Raw genomic sequence first — 23,113 nt, 5'->3', positions numbered from 1 at the left:
AGCTCACTAGCTATTAAAACCGCTTGATATACATTTTACTGGTGGAATTCTAACGAGTGCATGAACTGTTACAACGATTACTTATTGTTTTGTTTATAAATAAGGGAAAAGGCGCTACAAGAGCACATTTTTAAAGATATAGGATATATAGTTTTAAGACGTGATACATACCTTTGTATTTCGAGTTCCAGATCATGCCACACGATGTTGAGGTGTTTGGGCCACGACGTTTGGTTACGCCAGAAAAAAGTGATCAGCGACGCAGCCATGACCTGGACCGGCGAAGCCGTAGTATTACCAGGCGGGAAGGCAAAGAAATTCGCAGTCGAAGCCGCTCGCGAGGTTCTATTCGTGAGCAAACTCGTAGTTTACTGTTTCGTGATCGCGAAAGGGAGCTCGAACGTGTACGGGATAGGCTTCGAGTTTTAGAAGGGCATTTTCGAACAGAACGCAGCGCACTGAGAACCAGTAGCTATCGCACTGTTGACGAGGTCCGGCAGAGTCGCAGTTCAAGTCGTCGCGAAAATAGAGGAATAATACGTAGTAGGAGCAGACTACGTAGTACTGATCGTGAACGTGCTCCTGAATTAGTTCTTTTGGACCAAGAATGGAAGCTTCATCGCGAGAAGGAAAGGGTGCGGATTCGTGAAGACGAGCTACGGAGGGAGTGCAGCCGATTGAGGACGAGCGACTTGTTTCTCCGCGGCAGCAGTTCACAGGAAGGATATTTTAATAATAGGGAACTTGCGAGAATGGATGGGTTCGCAAGTAATAATTCTAGTTGTAAGAATGGATTGGTTTATAACTAGAATCTGTTGTACAATGGTCTATGAGAATGGATGGGTTCATAGCCATTAAAAAGGAGGATTTATTTTATTTTAAGGATATTTTAATAATAGGGAACTTGCGAGAATGGATGGGTTCGCAAGTAACAATTCTAGTTGTAAGAATGGATTGGTTTATAACTAGAATATGTTGTACAATGGCCTATGAGAATGGATGGGTTCATAGCCATTAAAAAGGAGGATTTATTTTATTTTGGAGGATTGTTATATTTAATAATGTAGCGCGCCGATCTTTAAATTCCCCTCCGCCGCACACTTCACCCCCTCAGGTCGCACCCTCCAATCGCGTCGCGTCTAAATCGACGCTACCGCAACGCGCACGCGCGCCGGCCGCGCGGCCCGCGCCCGGCACGCTGATTGGACGGCGCGAGATTCGGCTCCCCGCTAGATTCCGTGTTTGAGCGTACTTGAAATGGTTGACGCTATTCTGTTATAATTTTCTAATTATCCGTATTTCCCAATTTTATGTGAGAGACTGTATTAAATAATATTGTTTGTTGCTCCTACATTAGAATCACTAGTGTTACTGTGAAGTGTACCTCTCGTTTAGATAATAAACGCGGACCTTTCGTATCACCACCTGGACTGTTTCATTCTGCCACCCTGGAGAGACCGTGAGGAAATTCACGCACCGAACCCCGAACTCTACCGACACAGAGCACCGTGTCACAAATGGCTGCCCAACTCGGGCCGTGAAATTCTACGAGCGTACGAACTCCAGCTTTCAGTTGAATATCCAGTTTAAAGTGCATTCTGCAACAACAATATGCCTCTCACACGTAGTGGTCATTCTTCCACCGCTGCCGACGACGACAGCGTCGAGGCGCACTTCCAGACGCCTCATGAAGAATCTGCAGCGCGAGTAGTCCCTCCTGTGCCAGCCGCGCCCTCGGCTTCTGCACCACCTACCGCGCCCGCCGCAGCGGCGGCGACCGTCACCATCGGCGATATGTCTGCGATGATGATGTTGTGGCAACAGTCTCTTCAGCGCCTCCTCGACCGTGAGGAAGAGCGACGACCTGCCACGCCCGCCCCGGCTCCAGCAGAACCCATTACCACGGCTCACCATTCCGGTGGTTATTTCACCACATGCAACGCGCGCTACAGCGGCGCGATGGAGGAGTCTCTAGACGGATTTATAGACGCGATTGAAGCATATAAAGACTGCGCCAACGTCAGCGATGCTAACGCACTCCGTGGCATCTCCATGTTGCTGACTCACGACGCCGCGACGTGGTGGCAGGGCGTGAAGCCATCCATCACCACCTGGACCACTGCAATCCAGAGCCTGCGCAGCGCCTTCGGCGACAGTCGTCCTCCGCATCGCATCTACAGAGAGCTTTTTAAAATGACTCATGAACACGAGAAGACGGAATTATTCATCGCGAGAGCCCGAGCGCTCCTCGCCCGCCTTCCTCGAGGAGACCTATCAGAGAAAGTCGAGATTGACATGATTTATGGACTTTTACACCAGCGTATCCGCGAGCGCCTACGTCGCGAGGAGGTGTACAGCTTCGAGATCCTTCTTTGGAAGTCACGTGAAGTCGAAGATTCCCTAGATAACGTGAGTAACGACAGTGCATCGTGTGCTACACACCGTCCTGCGCCGAGTACTCCGCGCATGACGTCTACGTCGGCCGCGCCGTCGTTGAAGAACGCAGCGCGCCGCCCCAGCACCGCGTCTACCAGCGCCAGCACGTCTACCATGTCTCCGGACTTCGCGTCGAACAATAAAAGTGCCATGAAAAGTCGTCCGTTTTGCATATACTGTAAAGTGCCCGGTCATGTTCGTGAAGAGTGTCGTAAACTATCGAATAAGAACACTACTGATAAGATTGATAACGATAAGCGTGATAACAACACTATTTCTTGTTATGGTTGTGGAGCAAAGGGTGTAATACGGTCACAATGTCCAAATTGTACCGCGAAAGTTTCATTTTACGCCGTAAGTACGTTTCCTAATCAATGTAAACAACCTTATTCCACCCCGAGTTCGAATAATGACATTCGTGATCTTTCAATTAATATTTCTTGTGATAAAATATGTAATTGCGATCTATGCTATGGTGATGACGAGGTTATGTTTACTTATTCTGTTCCTAATGTCATTCATGTGTCACACGCAACCAACTTCACTCCTTTCACTCAACATTTGACAGACACGAATTCGGATACACTTTCACTCGACTCTCAATCTCTCTCAAAAGGTCTGTTACACGATCAATGTTTGATCAATCACACGGGTCAATCTTCGCCAACTTTTGAACACATGCACAGTAGGGCAAATGGTCCGAATTCTTCCAGCATGTACAGTAGGGCAAATGTCTCGAATTGTTCCGGCGTATACAGTAGGGTTAATGTCCCGAATTCTTCCACAGATTTTGAACGCATGCACAGTAGGGTAAGTGGCCCGAATTTCTCCAGCATGTGCAGTAGGGTTAATGTCCCGAATTTTTCCACAGGTGTTGAACGCGTGCACAGTAGGGTAAATGGTCCGAATTCTTCCCGCACGTTCAGTAGGGTGAATGGCACTGGTGTCGACCCGAATTGTTCTTCAAGTTTTGAAAGCGTGTTCAGTAGGGTATATGACACTGTTGTTGCCCCAATTTCCGCGACCTCGACGGCTACTTATTGCAGTAGGCCTATTCTTTGCGTCGACATTTTAGGTTCGCGAGGCACCGCTCTTATTGATACCGCAGCTAAGTGCTGTGTCGCAGGTCATTCTCTTTTTAAACTTCTGAAGGATAAGAAGCAAAGTTTTACTCAGAAGCAGGTGGCCGTGAAACTCGCTGACGGAGTCGTGCACCAGCGCGATGTCCTCGTATGCAGTGTTGATGTTTCAGTCACTTTTAAGAAGAAAAAGGTTCCGATTGAGTTTGTTATTTTTCCGGATGCTGATAATAATGAGACGCTTCTAGGTATGGATTTCCTCAGCGCCTCCGGCATGGTCATCGATTTTGCGACTTCGTGTTGGAAATTTTCAGGTAGCCACCAGACCTACCCTCTCGAATTTGAGTCTGAAGACTCGGAGGTTCCCCGTTCTGTCGTTGCTTCTTCTTTCATGCTTAGGGAAGATGAAGGCATCATGCTTACCTGTGACCAGCGCCGACAAGTATCCGATGTTCTCGATCGTCATGAAGATGTCTTCAATCTAGGAGGAGCGCCTACTACGTACGCGGAGCACCGTATTGACACTGGCGATCATGTACCTGTCGCCGTCCCGCCTTATCGATTGACTCCAGCTAAGAAGGCTATTATGGAAGCTGAGCTCGGTAAGATGTTGGCAGAGGGTATCATCGAAGAGTGTGAGTCTCCGTGGGCCTCTCCTGCTTTGCTCGTGCCTAAGAAGGACGGCACCTTTCGTTTCTGCGTGGATTACCGTCGTCTTAATGCGATTACTAAGTCAGACTCGTATCCACTGCCAGTCATCGAGGACCTGCTGCACTCTACGAAGGGTTGCTTCATCAGTACCATCGACCTCCGTTCCAGTTATTGGCAAGTTAGCGTCGCACCGGGTGACAGGGATAAAACTGCGTTCGTCACGCCGTTCGGTACTTACAGGTTTCTCAGAATGCCTTTTGGCCTTAAGAATGCCCCGGCAACGTTCCAGCGTCTTATGGATCGTTTTCGTTCAGGGAGCATGGTCAAGGATGTCACGTTACTCGTCTATCTAGACGATCTTCTCGTCCTCTCGGAGTCTTACGAGAAGCACTTACAGGACCTACAGTTGGTCTTCGATCGTTTACGCGTTTTCGGTTTACGCGCCAACCGAGATAAGTGTGTCTTCGTTGCCAAGAAGGTGAAATACCTTGGACACCTTATCACGCCGGAAGGTATCTTACCGGATGGTTCGAAGGTTGAGTCGATCCTCAATATGAATGAGCCTAAGAACCTTAAGCATCTCAGGACTTTTCTACAGACCTGTGCTTGGTTCCGTAAGTTTGTCCCCGGGTTTTCTGGGATAGCACAACCGCTCACCAAACTTACCAGGAAGAATGAGCCTTGGAACTGGAGTGACGAGCAGCAGAAAGCTTTCGATGAGTTAAAGAAGAAACTCACTAGCGCTCCTGTTTTAGTTCAGGCCGATTATAGCAAACCGTTCGTTATACGTACCGATGCAAGCGACTACGCCTTAGGTGCTGTCCTCACTCAAGGAGATGGCATAGAGGAACACCCCATCGAGTACTCCAGTCGTTTACTTACCAGTGCTGAAAGGAAGTACAGCACCACCGAACGGGAAGCATTAGCTGTTGTTTGGGCCGTAGAGAAGTACCGCCCCTATATTGACGGACACCCTATTATCGTTCGCAGCGACCATCAGCCTTTGCGGTGGCTTCTTACCCTCAAGTCACCAAGTGGTCGACTGATGCGCTGGGCGCTCCGACTTCAGGCGTTCGACATACAATATGAATACACGCCTGGTAAAGCGAATGTTGTCGCTGACACGCTGAGTCGTCCTGTATGCGACGATGTCTCTCGCGAAGACTGCGGAATCTGCACCGTAATCGTCGACGTTCCCCACGTTAACCCGGAGGAACTCAGGAAATCTCAGCTGAGCGACCCCGACGTCTGCAAGATAATTCAAGATCTCGAGCATAGTGATGCTCTGGCTTCGAATCGTTGGTTGGAGCGTGGGTATTTAATGAACCAAGGAGTTCTTTATCGTCTTAGTCCCGATGCTGATTCCGAAGAACCACAGCTCGTCATACCGGCCTCCATGATTCCTGAAGTCCTCAAGGAATTCCACGACGCACCCCTAGCTGGTCATCAAGGCGTCGACCGTACCTTGGAGCGCATCCGTCAACGTTATTATTTCACCGGTATGCGACGGTACGTCAGTGAATACCTCAAGACATGTGTGGAGTGCCAGAAGTATAAGCCCGCCAACCAAAAGCCTGCCGGTCTTTTGCAGACTCCGATTCTCAACCAGCGAGGTGAAGTCCTCGCTGTCGATTTATTTGGCCCTCTTCCAGAAGCTGAAGATGGATCGAAGTGGGTCCTTCTTATTGAAGATACTGCTACGCGTTGGGTCGATATCTTTGCCCTCCGCGATGCCACCGCCGAAGCTTGCGCCCCTCTCATGATTGAGCAGTATTTTATGCGCTATGGCTTTCCTCGGCGTATCGTATCTGATAATGGCGTGCAATTCGTCTCTGCTGTTATGCAGCAATGCATGCACATTCTTGGGATTAAGCAGAATTTGATTCCCTTATACCACCCGGAAGCCAATCCCGCCGAAAGGAAGAACCGGGATATGAAAATTCAGTTGGCTATGCTGGTTAAAACTGAGCATCGTGCTTGGTCGAAGTACTTGCCTCAGGTCCGTTTTGCTTTGAATACTGCGACGTGCAGTACCACCGGTTTGACACCGTCTTATATGATGTTTGCGCGGGAGATGCGTACTCCCTTTGACGCCCATCACGACCTCAGAGCCGTCTTAGAAAAGGACAATTATGTTCCCCAGGTTACGCCTTACCTGACCAGGTTTGTCAGTTCGCTCCAGGAGATTCGCGATCGTGTCGAGAAGCAGCAGGATTCTCGGAAGGACACTTCCGATGCCTCTCGTCGCCCGTCCCCTGTTTATGCAGAAGGTGACCTCGTTCTTCTTACTACTCATGCTCTGAGTAATGCCCAGAAGGGTTTGACAAAGAAGTTTATGCCACGACGTGATGGCCCTTATGTTGTTAAGCGTGTCCTTAGTCCTACCACGTTCGAGATTGCCGACCAAGATGGACAGTTGTTAGGTCGTTTTCATTCTTCGGACATGTCCTTGTTTTCAGGTCCCCAGTCGAGTGACACTCAGCCCGTTCAGCCCCGTAGGCTGCGAGGACGGCCTCGTATTAGGGATAGGGAGACCCTGACACATACACGCACACATGACGCGCCACATGTTTTTGCTAAGCCACGAGCGGGACGCTCTTGTAGCTTAGAGGAGGAGTGTGTAGCGCGCCGATCTTTAAATTCCCCTCCGCCGCACACTTCACCCCCTCAGGTCGCACCCTCCAATCGCGTCGCGTCTAAATCGACGCTACCGCAACGCGCACGCGCGCCGGCCGCGCGGCCCGCGCCCGGCACGCTGATTGGACGGCGCGAGATTCGGCTCCCCGCTAGATTCCGTGTTTGAGCGTACTTGAAATGGTTGACGCTATTCTGTTATAATTTTCTAATTATCCGTATTTCCCAATTTTATGTGAGAGACTGTATTAAATAATATTGTTTGTTGCTCCTACATTAGAATCACTAGTGTTACTGTGAAGTGTACCTCTCGTTTAGATAATAAACGCGGACCTTTCGTATCACCACCTGGACTGTTTCATTCTGCCACCCTGGAGAGACCGTGAGGAAATTCACGCACCGAACCCCGAACTCTACCGACACAGAGCACCGTGTCACAATAAGTATTTAATTTTGAGTATGTTTTCTTTTTCAATTTTATTGTAACTATTTAGTTGAATTTATCCACCGACCGAGTGTAAGGTCATTTAAATTTAGATATAGTGCATGAGGACATGCACTGTGTCAGGATGGACGAGTGTAAGGTCGATTCCAATCGAGTAAAATCTCACGAGTAAAATGTTTACGTGAGATTGCAACACTGGCCGGAATTAGAAATACGGTTTAAAAGTAAAATGTTGGTAGACGGGGAATTGTTTTTGGGTTTGTCATGGATGTTTATAAAATTGGATAAGAAGCTTAAGAGTATTATGTTTAAAGAAGAGGAATGAATAAATATATGTTGATATATATAGAAGGTGAGTTTTATTATACGATATTAAATCAGGTCGTGAATAGGCAACTTTATATTGACACTAGAGAATACCGATAACTGGTCGTAGAGTAAGGTAAGTAATGAGTGCACATCTCTACACAGTTTGACAGCTGCTATTGTTGTCGAACAAGGTTTCGCGAGTTGCTAGAGATTTCGATTTTTTTCGTACAGCGAAAGCACGCGTGTGTTTTTAGCGAAATCTGTGAATTTCCCAGCATATTAATTGTTTTGCTAACCTTTTACAACTGCTTATTTTTGTCTGTGTCCCGTGATTGCTGAAAATATGTCTCTATTCGGATCTTTGATGGCCGACGTGGAAGACGATCCATTTTTTGGGTGAGATTTTGTTTTTATTTCTGTACGTTTTCTTCAAATTTCAACTCAACTAGTAAAGCCACTTCTACTAGTATTGAAACGCAATTTTAGTAAAGTTTTTTCCCGTGAAAGTTCAATAGAAAAGTGTGGTTGGTTATTTCGTGATTTGTTGTAATTGAAATGTAATTGTGTTGCTCTTGTTAGGTCGCATATGCGTCACATGCGGCAGATGAACAACATGATGAACTCGTTGTTCTCGGATCCGTTCGGTATGCTCGGGGGCGGAGGGCCATTGGCAATCGGAGGGCCCCGTCACGGCTCCTCGCTTATGCCCTTCATGCCTCAGATGCCGTCGCTCAACAGACTCTTCTCAGGTATGTTTTTATATCTGGTCTTTCAGTTTTTTTTGTGGTCATTCTCAAAATCATCAGACAGTTTAAAAATGAAAATACTGAACTAGTGCTCTTTATCCCTGTGTATGGGTAATCAATCCGATTTTTTTTAATTGGTAATTTTCCCAAAATGCTAGGTAGATTGGCTGATTGCCTGACCATAATTTGATTTTGAGTATGACCATGTCTCTAAATCCCTGTTTGTAACAATTATAGGGTTATGAATACACAAACAAAACAAAAAAATAGATTTTCCAAAAATATTTAATCTGGAAAAATCTTATCTTGTTTAACAATTAAAGCTGGAAGTGTCCCACTGCTCAAAGGACTAACCATTTCCTAAAAAAAATATAATTGCAAAACAACCCTTGTAATTCTAGAACATATAAATATTGTATTATTTTTGTTCAAATAAAGCTGAAATGGTTAACCATCCGTCACATGTGTTGCTACCCCGGACCTCTAACCCTGGCTACGGGGCTGCTCTGCACACAAGTAAGATATAAATGACGTAATTCATGTGGAATCCACAAGTTATCAGTGTTTTTCACGCTAAGATTTTATAAAATTGGTTATACTATCATAAAACAAGCTTTTCATGAGTCTAATAATAATACAAGATAAAAAAATACTTACCTATTACTAATAAATAAATAAATAAATAAATAATATTATTATATGTGATGTTAGTAATTTTTGTTCTTAAGTTTTACATTTTTATGAAATAATTTACCTGTAATTATTTGTATTAAGTGCATTGATTTCATTTAGAGACATTACCAGCTCCCATACAGTTCTATTTTTTTTATAATGAAGAGTTAATTTGGTATTTATTGGTAGGTATTCAATCAGAAAGTAGATTGTATTTTTTAGTTTTAAGAAATTTGTAGTTATAAAATCAATTTAAATAAACAAATTAATTGTAGGTTCCATAGTAATGAAGAACATATTATATTATATTCATAAGTTACTGTTGATACACTTTAATAGTCTAGTCAAATCAGTTACTTTTTACAAAATGTCAAAACATGACATTCTACGGAATTTGTATGAAAAAGCTCAGTGATATCATAGAAAAATGTTGCAAAATGTTGTACTTATTATTACATATTCTTTATAACATGATGGACTAATGTTATGGGCGATAGGCTGATCCCTTATCACCATAAGGTTCATCATATCCATCTTTGGACTTCGTATCAACAGTGGCTGCAAGTTGTCTTTGATTACTTGTGGCTCTGCCCACCCCATTAGGGATTACGGGCGTGAGTTTATGTATGTATGTATGTAAGTTAAATACAAAAAAGATAACCTTAATTGTCACTTTTAGATCTGTCTTTATTTAGTAATCAGAATTTCATAACTTATCTTTGACCCAGTAAACTACCCAATTATGAGATTTTGAGTTAGTCATATCCAAATTAACACTTCACAGACTCATTGTTAACAGCCAATATCCCAAGTATTATATACTATTGTGAATGAAAGGTTTAATAAAGACAGGTAGGTAGTCATGTCCATAAAAGTTTTAACATATTCTATAATATAAGAAAAATTCTGTGGTTTGATTTCCATCACTGCTAACACATAGCGCGTCACTATTGACTGCCGCTCCTCCAAGGAAGTGACCTACTGCATATATTAATATGTATTATTATTACAACAGGGGACCTCGACGGGATGGGTACTGGCAGTTCCTTCAGCAGTAGCACTGTCGTCATGTCTAGTGGACCTGGTGGCAACCCACAGGTATGGTCTTCTATTGCTGTTATTATTATTATTTTTTCTAAAATGTCTGGTATTGAATGTGTTCCTCTAGTTATTAAATAACTTGTAATGTACCCTCGTTGATTTAAAAGATGTGTTGCTGTTGCAGTTTCTTGTCATTTCTTCTCCTCAGCCATAACACCTTGTGAAATGACGTAAATTCAAAAATGTTACATTGACCTTCAACAACTTTATCCATGATAATTACGTTGAATAAATGATTCTGATTCTATTTTTTAACGAGGCCTGGGTGTTCACACCCTGAGTGATCATGCCAGGCTCATAGGTGCTTTCGTGTACCTATCCCTTAGGCAAAGGATTGTTCATCTAGATAATATTATAAACTAAAAGCCTGATATGATATACATGATACCGGCTTTGCCAACCAGCAATTGATTTCTCCGTTGCCAAGGGAAATCACACCATGAGAGCGTGAAACCCTTCTCATGTGCTATGAAATTTAACATGCTTCTTCCGTGATTTCGCTCGCTGTTATTAAGGTCATTCATTTTGGATGAGAAGTCCATTTATGTCCTTACTCCCCCTTTCCACCAATGTGGACTTTTAATCCTCTTAGGAGGTCATTTTCAGGATAAAAACTATATATAAGTGCATACCAAATTTCATCTAAATCGGTTCAGTAGTTTAAGAGTGACAGATGGACAGAGTGGACTGGGGTTGGGATTCCTTAAATACTATTTAAATAGATAAATGTGGAAGTATATTGGCACGTAGACAGCATACACTATGTGTTATAGCAACCCTACCCCATAAGCCACATTAAAAAATAAACACATTTTGACGTGAGTTTCTTCAACAAACCATCCATTTCTTTCGATTCATTTATTTCTGGGTCAAAATTGAGACCACAATTTTTTACCTGGATTAAAACAAGCTTTTGTTAGATTTTGTTAACAAACATCACATTCGAACGTCATTTTTCGAAAAGGCGCACACAATAGTTAAGCAATGGAGTTTGGATTTTAATAGGACGCGACGATTCGTCGCAACGCGTGTTCCAATACTGATGATTCACTTGTTTACAGGTATATAGCTCGACAAGTAGCACCAAAATTGGCCCCAACGGAGTGAAGGAGACTCGCAAGACACTGCAGGACTCGCGCACTGGCACCAAAAAGATGTCTATTGGTAAGTGCTTGTACTCATGTTCAATTGAAGTCGTTTTTGAGGTCAGCTCAAGAGTATCTAAAGCAACGAGCTGATCGAGGGTGAACTTTTGTCTTCTATAACAAAAGATGAAGCAAAAGTAATAATGGTCACGATAGCGTATTTCATGGGGTCAAATAGATGACCCCTATGGGGATGATTCAGCTCGTTATTCTGAGTTAATATCAAGTGAATTTTCCCTTGCAACAGAACAGAATATAAAATAATTTAAAATAACAAAAACATGATTTTTTAGGTCATAGTAAAGTTCAGCTATTAGGTCACTTTTCAATTCGAATTTGTTTAGCACTATCTATCTATCTACAAGGCTTGTGTCCACTGCTAGGTTTATAGGCCTCCTCTCTTTCACGCCATCCTTTCCGGTCCTGTGCAAGTCTCATCCATTGCATTCCGACGTACCTCACAATGTCATCCGATCACCGGGCTGGTGGTCTGCCTCGATATCGCATACCATCCCTTGGCTACCATTCAGTAACAGCCTTAGTCCATCTGTTGTCTTCCCGTCTTCACACGTGTCCTGCCCATCTCCACTTAAGCCTAGCGATTCGTATACTTTCTTCGACTTTAGTGCGTGCAAAACCAAAAATAATTTACTGTATGTCACTTGTCGTACACCTTCGAGATATGAAAATGATCTAATGTGAGTGATGCATTTGAGTGACATGCGCATTAGCGCCAGGGGGACAGTCATTCATTCTAATTTAAGAGTACCGTGTATATCAAAACTATGAACGTGAAGCTACAAGTTTCTCACAACTACGTGTAAATTACGTTTATCAAAAAAAGTAGAGGGATTGTAAAATATACTTGTGTAATAATATTTATTTCATCCCCCTCGGTCTTACTTTAGTCAATCTTATGGGTGTAAAATATCTGTGTAAAACGAGGCTTTTAAGTCAGGGTAAGGTTGTTGGTAGGGCTGGCAGAGGAAGACCTAGAAGGACGTACATTAACCAAATTGGTGATGCCCTTAGAAAAGGTTTTGTACGATCTACTCTGAACCGGCGCGAAAAGCATTGATGTATGTGGAGGAAGCAAGAGAAGTGTGTCAGGATCGAAGCAAATGGTATTCTAGTCTCTGCTTGCTTGCTTTGGAGATAGGCGTGAGTTTTATATGTATGTATGTAACTGATTTGACTAGTTGGAAACTAGTTGGTTTTCAGGGTATCTTCTCTGGGTACCTTAGGACTTTCTATGAACAGCGGCTGCAAGTTGTCTCTTGATTACTCGTGGTCCTGCCAACCCCATTACGGGCATGAGTTTATGTATATACGGGTACCTCTCTCGCGTTCGCACTTTTTCATTTTCTTTGGCGAAAGTGTAACACTTTCACCACAAAAGTGTAATGGTGGAAAAGTCTGTGAACCACTTTATTGTCACTTACGTCATAATAAATTGACATCGTTACTGGCGCTTCCGTGGTCGTTAGGGCCACCAGTAGGGCCAACATCCGCAGCGTGACAAAATTTAGTCACGGTCATTTTATCGATTCTGACGATATAATTATATCGTTTTGTCGATTGGTGCTAATATGTGAACCCAATGAGTCATGTCGTTCTGTCAAAATACGAATAAAATAACGTGGCACGCATGTTAGGGAAAAAACAAACTTATCGATTTCGACAAAATTTATCGATTGATCGATAATTTTATCACGTTGCGAATGTTTTGCCCTGTAGGTCCGGGTTCAACTCCCGATTGGGACATTGTCGAAATCACCTTGTGAGACTGTCCAGCTGGTAAGGATATTGCAGGCTTGAATCGTTTGATTGTCCGGAAAAGTAAGATAATTCCGTGCTTACAAGGGCACGTTAAACCGTTGGTTCCGGCTATTAGCCGTAAAACTACCTCCAACCCGCAGTGGAGCAGCTTTACTGGCGCTTCCGTGGTCGTCAGGGTCACGGTCTGGAGGTCCAGGTTCGATTCCCGATGAGTACATTGTCGACATCACCTTGTGAGACTGTCTCATGGGGGATTATAAACGCATCGAATTATTTCATCTAAAAAGCAATATTGCAATTTGATATTTGCGCATGTCTTCGGAGGTGTGTGACCTAACCTGTTTTGGGATGATTTTCCCTTCGCGGGTTGGAAGGTCAGACAAGAAGTCGCTTCTGTAAAAACCGGACCTGTCAAATCTTCAGGTTAGGTAAGCGGACCCTGTGAAAAACGGGATAATGCTAGGGAGATTATGAAGACATTTGCGCATGTAAAAGTAAGTGCGTAATGCAAACAAATGTCAAATAGCAATATTGCTACTTAAATCAAGGTTTTGTTGAAGACGATCACATCAGATTATGATTTTTCGAAAAAGAAGGTAACGAAACGTGTCAATACTTCTGCCACGCGGTTGCAAATTATTTTCTTTTCACATACTCAAGTATTTGTTCAGTGGTAATCATTAGTATTGTATTCTGAATTACCACCACGTCACTCATGTCACGTCGTTATCACGTCATACCTAAGACATGTTTAGTCAGAGGCCTGTTTTTGTTAAACGGCTAAAGAGGTCTGCTAATTGTCGAGTTATTTTTGAAGCCAAGAGTTATTTTCCAAGTGTGTTCGCAGTTTAAAATGTTGTACAAATATAAAATACAACGTATGTAGCCAAAACTAAAGTAATCCATGTCCTCAGATCGCGATGTGCCGGCATTTCATGATTTGCCGGTCTGATATCCGCTATATCGTTCAAATCATAAACTTTTAACGATTTCTGTGGGGTACAAACAAATATAATGAAGAATCCTGGTGGGGACATATCACAAAAAACACTTTGTGTTCCCTAGTTTGGTTAGAACATGTCAGGCTGATCATCTGATTGTCTAAAAACTAAGATGATCCCAGCTTCGGAAGGTACGTTAAGCCGTTGGTCCCGGTTACTACTTACTGATGTAAGTAAGTAGTCGTTACATGAGCCATGTCAGGGGCCTTTGGCGGCTCAATAATAACCCTGACACCAGGGTTGATGAGGTTAGTAATTCACCTCACAACCCACACGATAGAAGAGATTAGATAATAATAATTTTACCAGTTTAAAACACGTTTATATCTAGACTAGATACACGGGAGCGTATCAAGCCAAGTTCAGCAAGTGACAGAACTGGCGAGCAGCACCGTGTGTAATATTACACGAACCAGTTGGAGCCACTTTTGACCCCCTCATAATACAAAAACTATTTGACATACTTACTCGTGTCAAATTTGGCTCATGTATTGAGACTTGCGGGGTACATTATGTGCTCTTTTTTTCATAAACACAACCCAAACGGTTATTTATAAGGTTTTACACAGCTATTGACTTTCCAACCCGAAGGGAAACCAGCCCAATACAGGTTAAGTCACCTACAAACGCATTTCTCTGGAGTCTAGTATTCCTCACGATGCGATATTTTCCTTCACAGCCGAGCACATGGTGATCATTTATAGTCCAAACATGAGTTCGAAAGAAATTGGAAAATGATTGGTATAGGCTCGTTGCTGGACGTTCCTGGATTCAGCGGACCTAACCGCTGGTGGTTTCGAACGTGCGACCTCACAGGGAGAGTCGAGCGTTCTTCCAACTGAGCACAATGCCGCTAACTTTTCTTTAACTTATTCAACAGTGTAGCGGTGAGAATCCGTAACAATGTAACCTTTAAAATTTTTTATTCTCTAATAAAACATTCGCCATTTAAATTGTATAAGTATTCAACAAACTTGGTGTACTTTGCTTGGTTATAGTCAAAGTTTAAGAAGTATTGTGGATGGCTTCTTCTTGGATTGGACCCTATTTGTGTGGACTGTGAGAGCGCACGCGAAAGCGGAAGCGATAATTATACATACAATGGCCCCGATTCCTGCAGACACCTCCTAATTTTACTTTAAGTTATACCTGTCATTTTCTTATCCGCCGACAAGCTCTTAATTTTAGGAAAAATGAGTAAATTAATGAATAACCCGGGTGAATCAAAAAAATATCTCGCTGGTATGCAAACCGTTTGACGTGTGCTGTCAACCTAATTCTGTCGGGTTATTACCCAATACATTTTTTTATAGGGTTGTGTTAGATTTGTGCTTAAAATTGACGTGTGTTCCATAAATTTTATGCTTGTCGATTACCCGTCCCTTTCTTTTTCGGTGAATAAGAAAATGACAGGTATAACTTAAAAGTAAATTTAGGAGGTGTTTGCAGGAATCGAGGCCAATATAGACAGTGAGTCTTTTCGCGTGAAAGAAAATGTAGCGACGAGAAATCAGAAAGGGATGCTTAGTTGGTTCGGACAAGAGCGAATGAATGAAAGATTTACGATGCGGGTTTAAGTTGCAAAGTTAACCTAACCTAACCTAACTTTATAAGTACGTCGATTTCTTTACTATAATTGCAATCCGGATAAAATAAGCTTGTCTATTGCAAGGTTTTGTTGACAAAAACCATATCCATATGTGTTTCTTAAAACGGTGCATAGCTGTTTACGAAACGTGGCTCTTGAAACTAGCCAGCACACATCTCTGCTACTCAGTACGCTATTTACGCACAGCTCCGGTAGATTCACCCGAGGTGAAAAACATCTCATCCCGCACACCGCACACAACGGCCTCCGTGGTCCAGTGGTTCGAGCGTTGGGCTCACGATCTGGAGGCCCCGGGTTCTCATCCCGGTGGGGACATATAACAAAAATCACTCTGTGATCCCTAGTTTGGTTAGGACATTACAGGCTGATCACCTGATTGTCCGAAAGTAAGATGACCCGTGCTTCGGAAGGCACGTTATGCCGTTGGTCACGGTTACAACTTACCAATGTAAGTATGTAGTCGTTACATGAGCCATGTCGTTGATTATGGTTCGTGCGTAAATAAAAATTTTCCTTTCGTTTACGCATTGCGAAAACCGCAATAAAATCTGCGGTTTACAAGATATAGGCCATTAAATAAACTTCCATCAATAAAGGGGAATTACGTCTGTAGCATATACCTACCTGAGTAAATAATAAAAAATAAATTGCGAGAACAATGTATTTTAATAAAAATAAAAAAAAAAACGACGCGAACAGTCACGTGTTTTCCAGGATTTATATATCCTTTCCAGCCGTATTCGGCGATGGCGACAAGTCTCCAATCTAGGAACGCCTAAGATGCGCTCTCATATGGCTGACGTAACCGATCTTAGCAGGATTTATGCCCGGTTAATGGCAATAGGCTCATCCCTATTACATGGGCCAACAACATGAGCAAAGTGATAAAATTATAGATCGATTCAATAAATTTTGTCGAAATCTGTAAGATTGTATTTTTCCCTAACATGCGTGGCACGTGATTTTGAACATGACGACATGACTTATTTGGGGTCACATATTAGCTTGAATCGACAAAACGACAAAATTATATCGTCAGAATCGATAAAAAGACCGTGACAAAATTTTATCACGTTGCGCATGGTTGCCCTACAGGAGTGGGTGTACTACACATCTCTGTCTACCCCTTTGGGGATACAGGCGTGATGCGTTCGAAATAATTTATGAGGCAGACACAAATAGGCGTAGTTTTTGTAAGTCATAATTTATTTTCGCGCAGACAAAAAAGCGTTGCCATGACGTCATGCGGCATAAGCGTGGTTGGTAACGTAAGGCAGGGACTACACCAGCGGAGATGACTTGTGTGCGGTCTTCTTCTTATCGTATAGGTTGTGAGGTGGAATACCCACCTCATCAACCCTACCTACTTACGTCAGTAAGTAGTAACCGGGACCAACAGCTTAACGTGCCTTCCGAAGTTACAACAAACAATAAACGGTATACAGGGTGTTAGTGACATCGTAACGAAAACTTTGAGGGATGAATCAAACCATGATTCTGAGTCGATATCAAGTGGATTTTTCCGTCGCAAAAATCATGTATTTTTTTTAGTTTTTTTTTTTAATTTTTTTCAAAACTATACTTTTGCGATGGAAAATTCCACTTAATATTAACTCAGAATAATCAGCTGAATCATCCCTCTCAGTATTCGTTACGATGTCACTTACACCCCGTACAAGTACATACGGTAGCCATACAAATAGGTATAGGTGTTAGTGGCACCGTAACGAATATTGAGGGGGATGATTCAGACCATGATTCTGAGTTGATATCAAGTGGAATTTCCTGTCAAAAAAATCATGATTTTTTTTGTGTTTTTTTTAATTATTTTCCTATCCATACTTTTGCGACGGAAAATTCCACTTGATATCAACTCAGAATCATGGTCTGAATCATCCCTCAAAGTTTTCGTTACGATGTCACTAACACCCTGTATTTAATGTACTCCAGGTCACCACATCGGCGAGCGCGCCCACCTGATCGAGCGCGAACAGAACCTGTACTCGGGAGACGCGGAGGAACGCCAGGAGTTCATCAACATCGAAGAGGAGGAGGCCGAGGACTTCGACAGGTATGACCACCCATCATGACCATCAATCATGTCTATAATCAAAACATATAATAACGGGTTCTTACCGCGTTTGAAATAGGGATATGAGACTCCCGATATTTCGACACTGTTGCAAGTGCCATGAACCCGTTTGTGTTTTAATTATGATAATAACCGCGTAAACTTAAAACAATGTAATCATGTCTATAGTCAGTGTCTTCTTCTTTCGTGTCGATCAAATCAAATCATTTATTTGATGACAATTCCAACATCGTAATTTATAGTTTATCAGCCCAAGATACTGCCATAGCGATAGCAGAACTTCCGTTGGTCAGATTAGTCTGATCATCTGTCCAGTGGGAAAAACTGCAATGGATGCATCTCTGACTACCCCAATTGGGATACAGTCGTGAGCTCCGTGGTCCAGTGGTTGAGCATTGGGCTCACGATCCGGAGGTCCTGAATTCGATTCCCGGTATCACAAAAAATATCACAAAAATCACTTTGTGGTCCCTAGTTTGGTTAGGACATTACAGGCTGATCACCTGATTGTCCGAAAGTAAGACGATCCGTGCTTCGGAAGGCACGTTAAGCCGTTGGTCTCGGTTACTACTTACTGATGTAAGTACGTAGTCGTTATATGAGTCATGTCAGGGGCCTTTGGCGGCTCAATAGTAACCCTGACACCAGGGTTGATGGGGTTGGTAATTCACCTCACAACCCACACTATAGAAGAAGAAGATGTAGTGAGCTTAAGTTATATTATATTGAGTTCCCTTTCATATTACGAGGTCGCATCACGCGATAGACACACGCAACGCTGCGTCATCATTTAGATAATGTATGCGGTTTTTTTCGTGGTTATTGCGTACATTGGCTGTTAAAAAAATAACATGTCTGTATACACTTTGTAATGTAATTTAGAGTCTATTTTTTATTTCCAATTAACGGCCTCCGTGGTCCAGTGGTTGAGCGTTGGGCTCAAGATCCAGAGGCCCCGGGTTCGAATCCCGGTGGGGATATATCACAAAAATCCCTTTCAAATCAAATCACAATCCCTGATTGTCCAAAAGTAGGATGATCCGTGCTTCGGAAGGCACGTTAAGCCGTTGCGTTGGTCTCGGTTTCTACTTACTGATGTAAGTGAGTAATCGTTACATGAGCCGTGTCAGGGGCCTTTGACGGCTCAATGATAACTCTGACACCAGTGTTGATGATGCTGGTATTCCACCTCACAACTCGATAGAAGAAGAAGAAGAAGGACAGAGATCAGTCGTGCTACGTTAGGGGTGTAACCGTGGATGTGTTCTGTATTGCAGGGAGTTCCAGGTGAAGGCGGGCGCGGCGGGCCGCGCGGGCAACCCTGCGCGGGCGCTGCCGGCCGCGCCGCGCCGCGACCCGCCCAGGCTGGCGCTGCCGCCCGCGCCCTCCGCCAAGTCAGTACATGCTCTCACTCTATCTCTTTCTTTCCCTTGCTCTTCTTACGTGCACGCTACGTACAGTCATGAGCAATATAATGTACCCACTTTGGGACTATGTCGCACTAACATATATTATTTGACATTTAGTGAGACTTACAATGCAATTTGCCAAAAAAAATCATGTGACATGGTACTAAAATGTATGCATATTGATACTCGCGACCGTACGTTATAGTAAAGTCGAACAGTCGCTGCTCGCGGACACATATACAGGGAATTAGTGACACCGTACTGAATATTTGACTATTATGAGACTTACGGTTTTATTTGTCATAAAAGTTAATGTGACATGGTTTCAAAGTGTATATGTCACCGTAAAATTGTAAATAACGTTAGATTATAATCTATCGATGCAAAAAGGATTATGATAATTAAAATTATGACAAAAACATTTATGCATTTTAAGAGAATCCCAAATTAACATTATGCTCACTCTAATAGTTTTGTAACTCTATGGTATAGCACGCGAGGTGCGTTTCGTATCACAATTTGACGGTTTCACTTCGATAAATTATAATCTACCGAAAAATAATACGTTAAATTGTAAGCAATATGATACGATTCATAATTATTCGACAGTTCACAATCTCGCGAGATAGATTATAATCTAACGTTATTTACAATTTTACGGTGACATATACATATTAGTACTCATGACCGTACGATAACGTCAATCTGTGGTGTCTGTGTAAAACAAGGTTTTTTGTATGGCAGTAAAAAGCAACTGAAAACTACGAAAAGCCAAGTCTAGCCACAAACCAATCGTATTTCAGTATACTTTAGAATATTATTATTAGAAAATGTATTTTTTTTTGCTTTTTAGACTATTTCTATAATGTACATTGTAGTGGCTGGCATGTTTATATGCATAGCTCTTCTTTATTTTGATAGTTATTTACACTTTTATATTTATTTTTCTTTTTATTATGTATTATATTTTTCTTTTTATTGAGGGTTAGATGGAACTGCACTTTTGTAAATGGGAGCACAAATTATTCTGGTTGATTGATTTGATGAGGGACTATCTAGACCGCTTTACCCAAAAAAGTGATAGATGGCGCTGTCCAACTCCTACGTGATAATTAACTGTATTCTTAATGCTCGGGTACATAATTTTTCACAAATACAGGGTGTCAGTGACATCGTAACGAAAACTTTGAAGGGTTATGCAGACCATGATTCTGAGTTAATATTAAGTGGAATTTTCCTTCGCAAAAGTATATACTTAATTGAAAAAAAAAACACTAAAATCGATATGAATTTTCCGACAGGATATTCCACTTGATATCAACTCGAAATCATGGTCTGAGTCATCCCCCCCAGTATTCGTTACGATATCACTAACACCCTGTATAATGTGATGGGAGAGCCATATATAAAATTAAAGTTATTTATTTAATATTTGGATCACATTTGTATATAATTAAGTTGTTACCTAAATTTCCTTTGCTGCATTTTGATTAGAATAATAATGGGTGGAAGATGTGTACCAGGTTGTAATAACAAGGGTCATAATTGTATACCCAGAACCAAAGATAGAAGGTGCATCTGTTTGAAATCCATGAAATTAAAAGTTTAAACAAAGGCAGTGTTAGACAGCGCCATCTGGATTTTATTACAGAAAGTGCTTTATTGGTTGTTTAATTCCTTTCCCTTTTAAAGCAGTTGGCCTTACAGAGGAGTTTCCGATATTTTTTTCAGCCTACGATGCGATCTTTTGAAATTCATTTAAATTCACATTTTGCTGCGTGTTTCTACAAAGCATCACGCCTGTATCCCCGAAGGGGTAGGCAGAGGTGTAAAGTATATACACCCACTCTTCGCTATTTATATTAGTCTATACAATATTACAAAAAGGTCATCATCACTAATTTAAGAGCCACGCTCTTGTCGGTGTAGCATGATTGCTACTTTTTTAGGGAAAAATAGGGCAGTGGTTTCCCTCTTGCCTTCCGCCCCGCAGTACTCTGTCTTACGCAAGTGGGATGGCGCCCAGAGTAGTCTATTACAAATCCATACTAGGACTCCTGTCCTTCGCCTCTTCCTTCGCCTCTGAATAGTACTGACAGTTACTGCTGCCCTCTGTCAGGTTCCAGGTTACAGCCAAGATATGTGTCTACTTTAGCAATTAAAATACATAAATGTATAAAACAAAACAAGGATGTATGTTAAAATAGATGCGGTATTTTCTGTGCAAAGTCAGTCCGGATCCATCTAGCCCTAGTAACTAGTCCAGCTAAGTAGCTAGCGCACGTTATTTCAGTGCTAGTCCGTCAAGCACAGACCGATACAGTACGGACCGGTATAGTACGGACCGCCCCAGTAGCGAGCCCCGAGAGCGGCGCGTGCGCCCCACCGCGCGGCGCCCGCTGCGCACGTCGGCTAGCCCGCTTACCACCAGGTACCGTCTGCAGACAATACACTAACACGTCACCTCGACTTCACATATCATCGCCTTATAGCCAAAACCACGTAAACGCCTTTATCTATAATTTAAATAAATAAATAAATAAAAGCCAGTTTCAATCCAGGTAAAAATTTGTGTCCTCAATTAAATATATACATATATATATACAGGGTGTTAGTTACATCGTAACGAAAACTTTGAGGGATGATACAGACCATTATTATGAGTAGTTGGCAAGTGGAATTTTCCATCGCAGAAGAATATAGAATTAATATAGAAATAAATCAATTAAAAATGGCGATATAACTACCACACTGCTATTTTCTTATCTCATGTGGATTGTGTGATCGATGACACTACTATTTTAAACATACTATATTTTCATTCTTCTGTGTACTATAAAAAGAAAACACTATAATGTTTTATCATTCCCCTGCTTTAAGGCAGGTATTCGAGATATATCTATTCTAAAAACTCAATACTGTTGAAAATATATAAATATATTTAAGATTTTTATATATGGAAACAGTTCCGCGAACGAATGTAATTATAAAGTGTTTCCATATTTAAAAATCTTAAATACTCGTATATTTATATCTTTTCAACAAATACACACCATACAAATATCTTTCATTAAAAAAAACAGATATTTACTCAAAATTCCGGTTAGTTCCAGATACTGGAGGAGGCGTTACCACTATTAAACGTAGTCGTAATATATATTTATATTTATTATGCATAACGCCGGTCGTGATTTGGACGAGTTTTCCAGTTGGTTCCATCATTGTACAGAGATGGCGTTCATATCGCTTTCAAATTCAAATGTATTTATTGCATTGCTACAGCTCAAGAAGGTCTTAAACAATATTACATACATCCACTGCAGCATACCAGTCTAGGTGTACAATTTTTTTTTAGGTCCTAAAGTTAGGAAAGCTTTGAATGGCATGATAATAGCATTCAAGGGAAGTTATCCAATAATGGTGCTAATTCCTGGACACACCATCTAATTTTATTTTAAGTTATACCTGTCATTTTTTTATCCGCCGAAAAGGAAAGGGATGGGTAATCGACAAGCATAAAATTTATGGAACACACGTCAATTTTAAGCACAAATCTAAAACAACCCTATAAAAAATAACATTGGCTAATAACCCGACAGAATTAAGTTTACAGCACACGTCAAACTTTTTTTTCTTCTTATTAATAAAATAATTAAAGCGAAAAAAATATATAATTAATTAGAGCTCAAAGGGGAAATGCTGCCAGTGTTTTGGGTACTTTGCCTCAGTATGATGCTTTGGAGGAGTTTTTCTATTTGTAAGGAATTGTATATTATTCTGTGTTTGTGTATAAATATATATTTTACTTTTCGTAAAAATAATAAAGCGAATGATGCAAATAAATGGACTGTTTAATTTTGTTTTCATCTATTTGCTTGAATAAACTTCCAAATTCAAATTCAAAAGTGTTTAGAGCGCCATCTCTACTTCAAGAACTAGAATTACTATACCTACTGGAAAACTCCTCATTCCACTCGTGCGTACACGTACGAATCCGTACGAATT

At 41.8% G+C, this 23,113-nt stretch overlaps 2 protein-coding genes and 1 non-coding gene across 5 annotated transcripts in view; all 3 read left to right on the top strand.

The window, feature by feature from the left end:
- The window catches only part of LOC126374001 (myeloid leukemia factor), a 31,528-nt gene that overhangs the window by 2,363 nt on the left and 6,052 nt on the right, over positions 1–23,113 (top strand). The window contains exons 2-9 of one of the 3 annotated variants that reach the window (XM_050020443.1): positions 7,627–7,950; positions 8,134–8,303; positions 8,739–8,816; positions 9,988–10,070; positions 11,135–11,237; positions 17,558–17,678; positions 18,977–19,093; positions 21,402–21,539. In XM_050020443.1, coding sequence (XP_049876400.1) covers positions 7,898–7,950; positions 8,134–8,303; positions 8,739–8,816; positions 9,988–10,070; positions 11,135–11,237; positions 17,558–17,678; positions 18,977–19,093; positions 21,402–21,539 — 863 coding nt within the window. In that variant the 5' untranslated portion in view covers positions 7,627–7,897. The remainder of the gene's footprint in view (positions 1–7,626; positions 7,951–8,133; positions 8,304–8,738; positions 8,817–9,987; positions 10,071–11,134; positions 11,238–17,557; positions 17,679–18,976; positions 19,094–21,401; positions 21,540–23,113) is intronic. The other 2 variants (XM_050020444.1, XM_050020445.1) reach the window with 2 other exon arrangements.
- Positions 1,698–6,969, top strand: LOC126373690 (uncharacterized). Its single transcript, XM_050019923.1, has 2 exons — positions 1,698–6,165; positions 6,838–6,969. Exons 1-2 carry the CDS (start codon positions 1,795–1,797, stop codon positions 6,967–6,969), a joined length of 4,503 nt encoding a protein of 1,500 aa, XP_049875880.1. The 5' UTR covers positions 1,698–1,794.
- Positions 18,608–18,679, top strand: Trnal-caa (transfer RNA leucine (anticodon CAA)). The gene has a single exon. It is a non-coding gene; the product is annotated as a tRNA-Leu (tRNA).

This window comes from Pectinophora gossypiella, chromosome 16 (genome assembly GCF_024362695.1).
Source record: "Pectinophora gossypiella chromosome 16, ilPecGoss1.1, whole genome shotgun sequence".
Lineage (NCBI taxonomy): Eukaryota > Metazoa > Arthropoda > Insecta > Lepidoptera > Gelechiidae > Pectinophora > Pectinophora gossypiella.
This window is presented reverse-complemented; position numbering and strand designations above follow the sequence as displayed.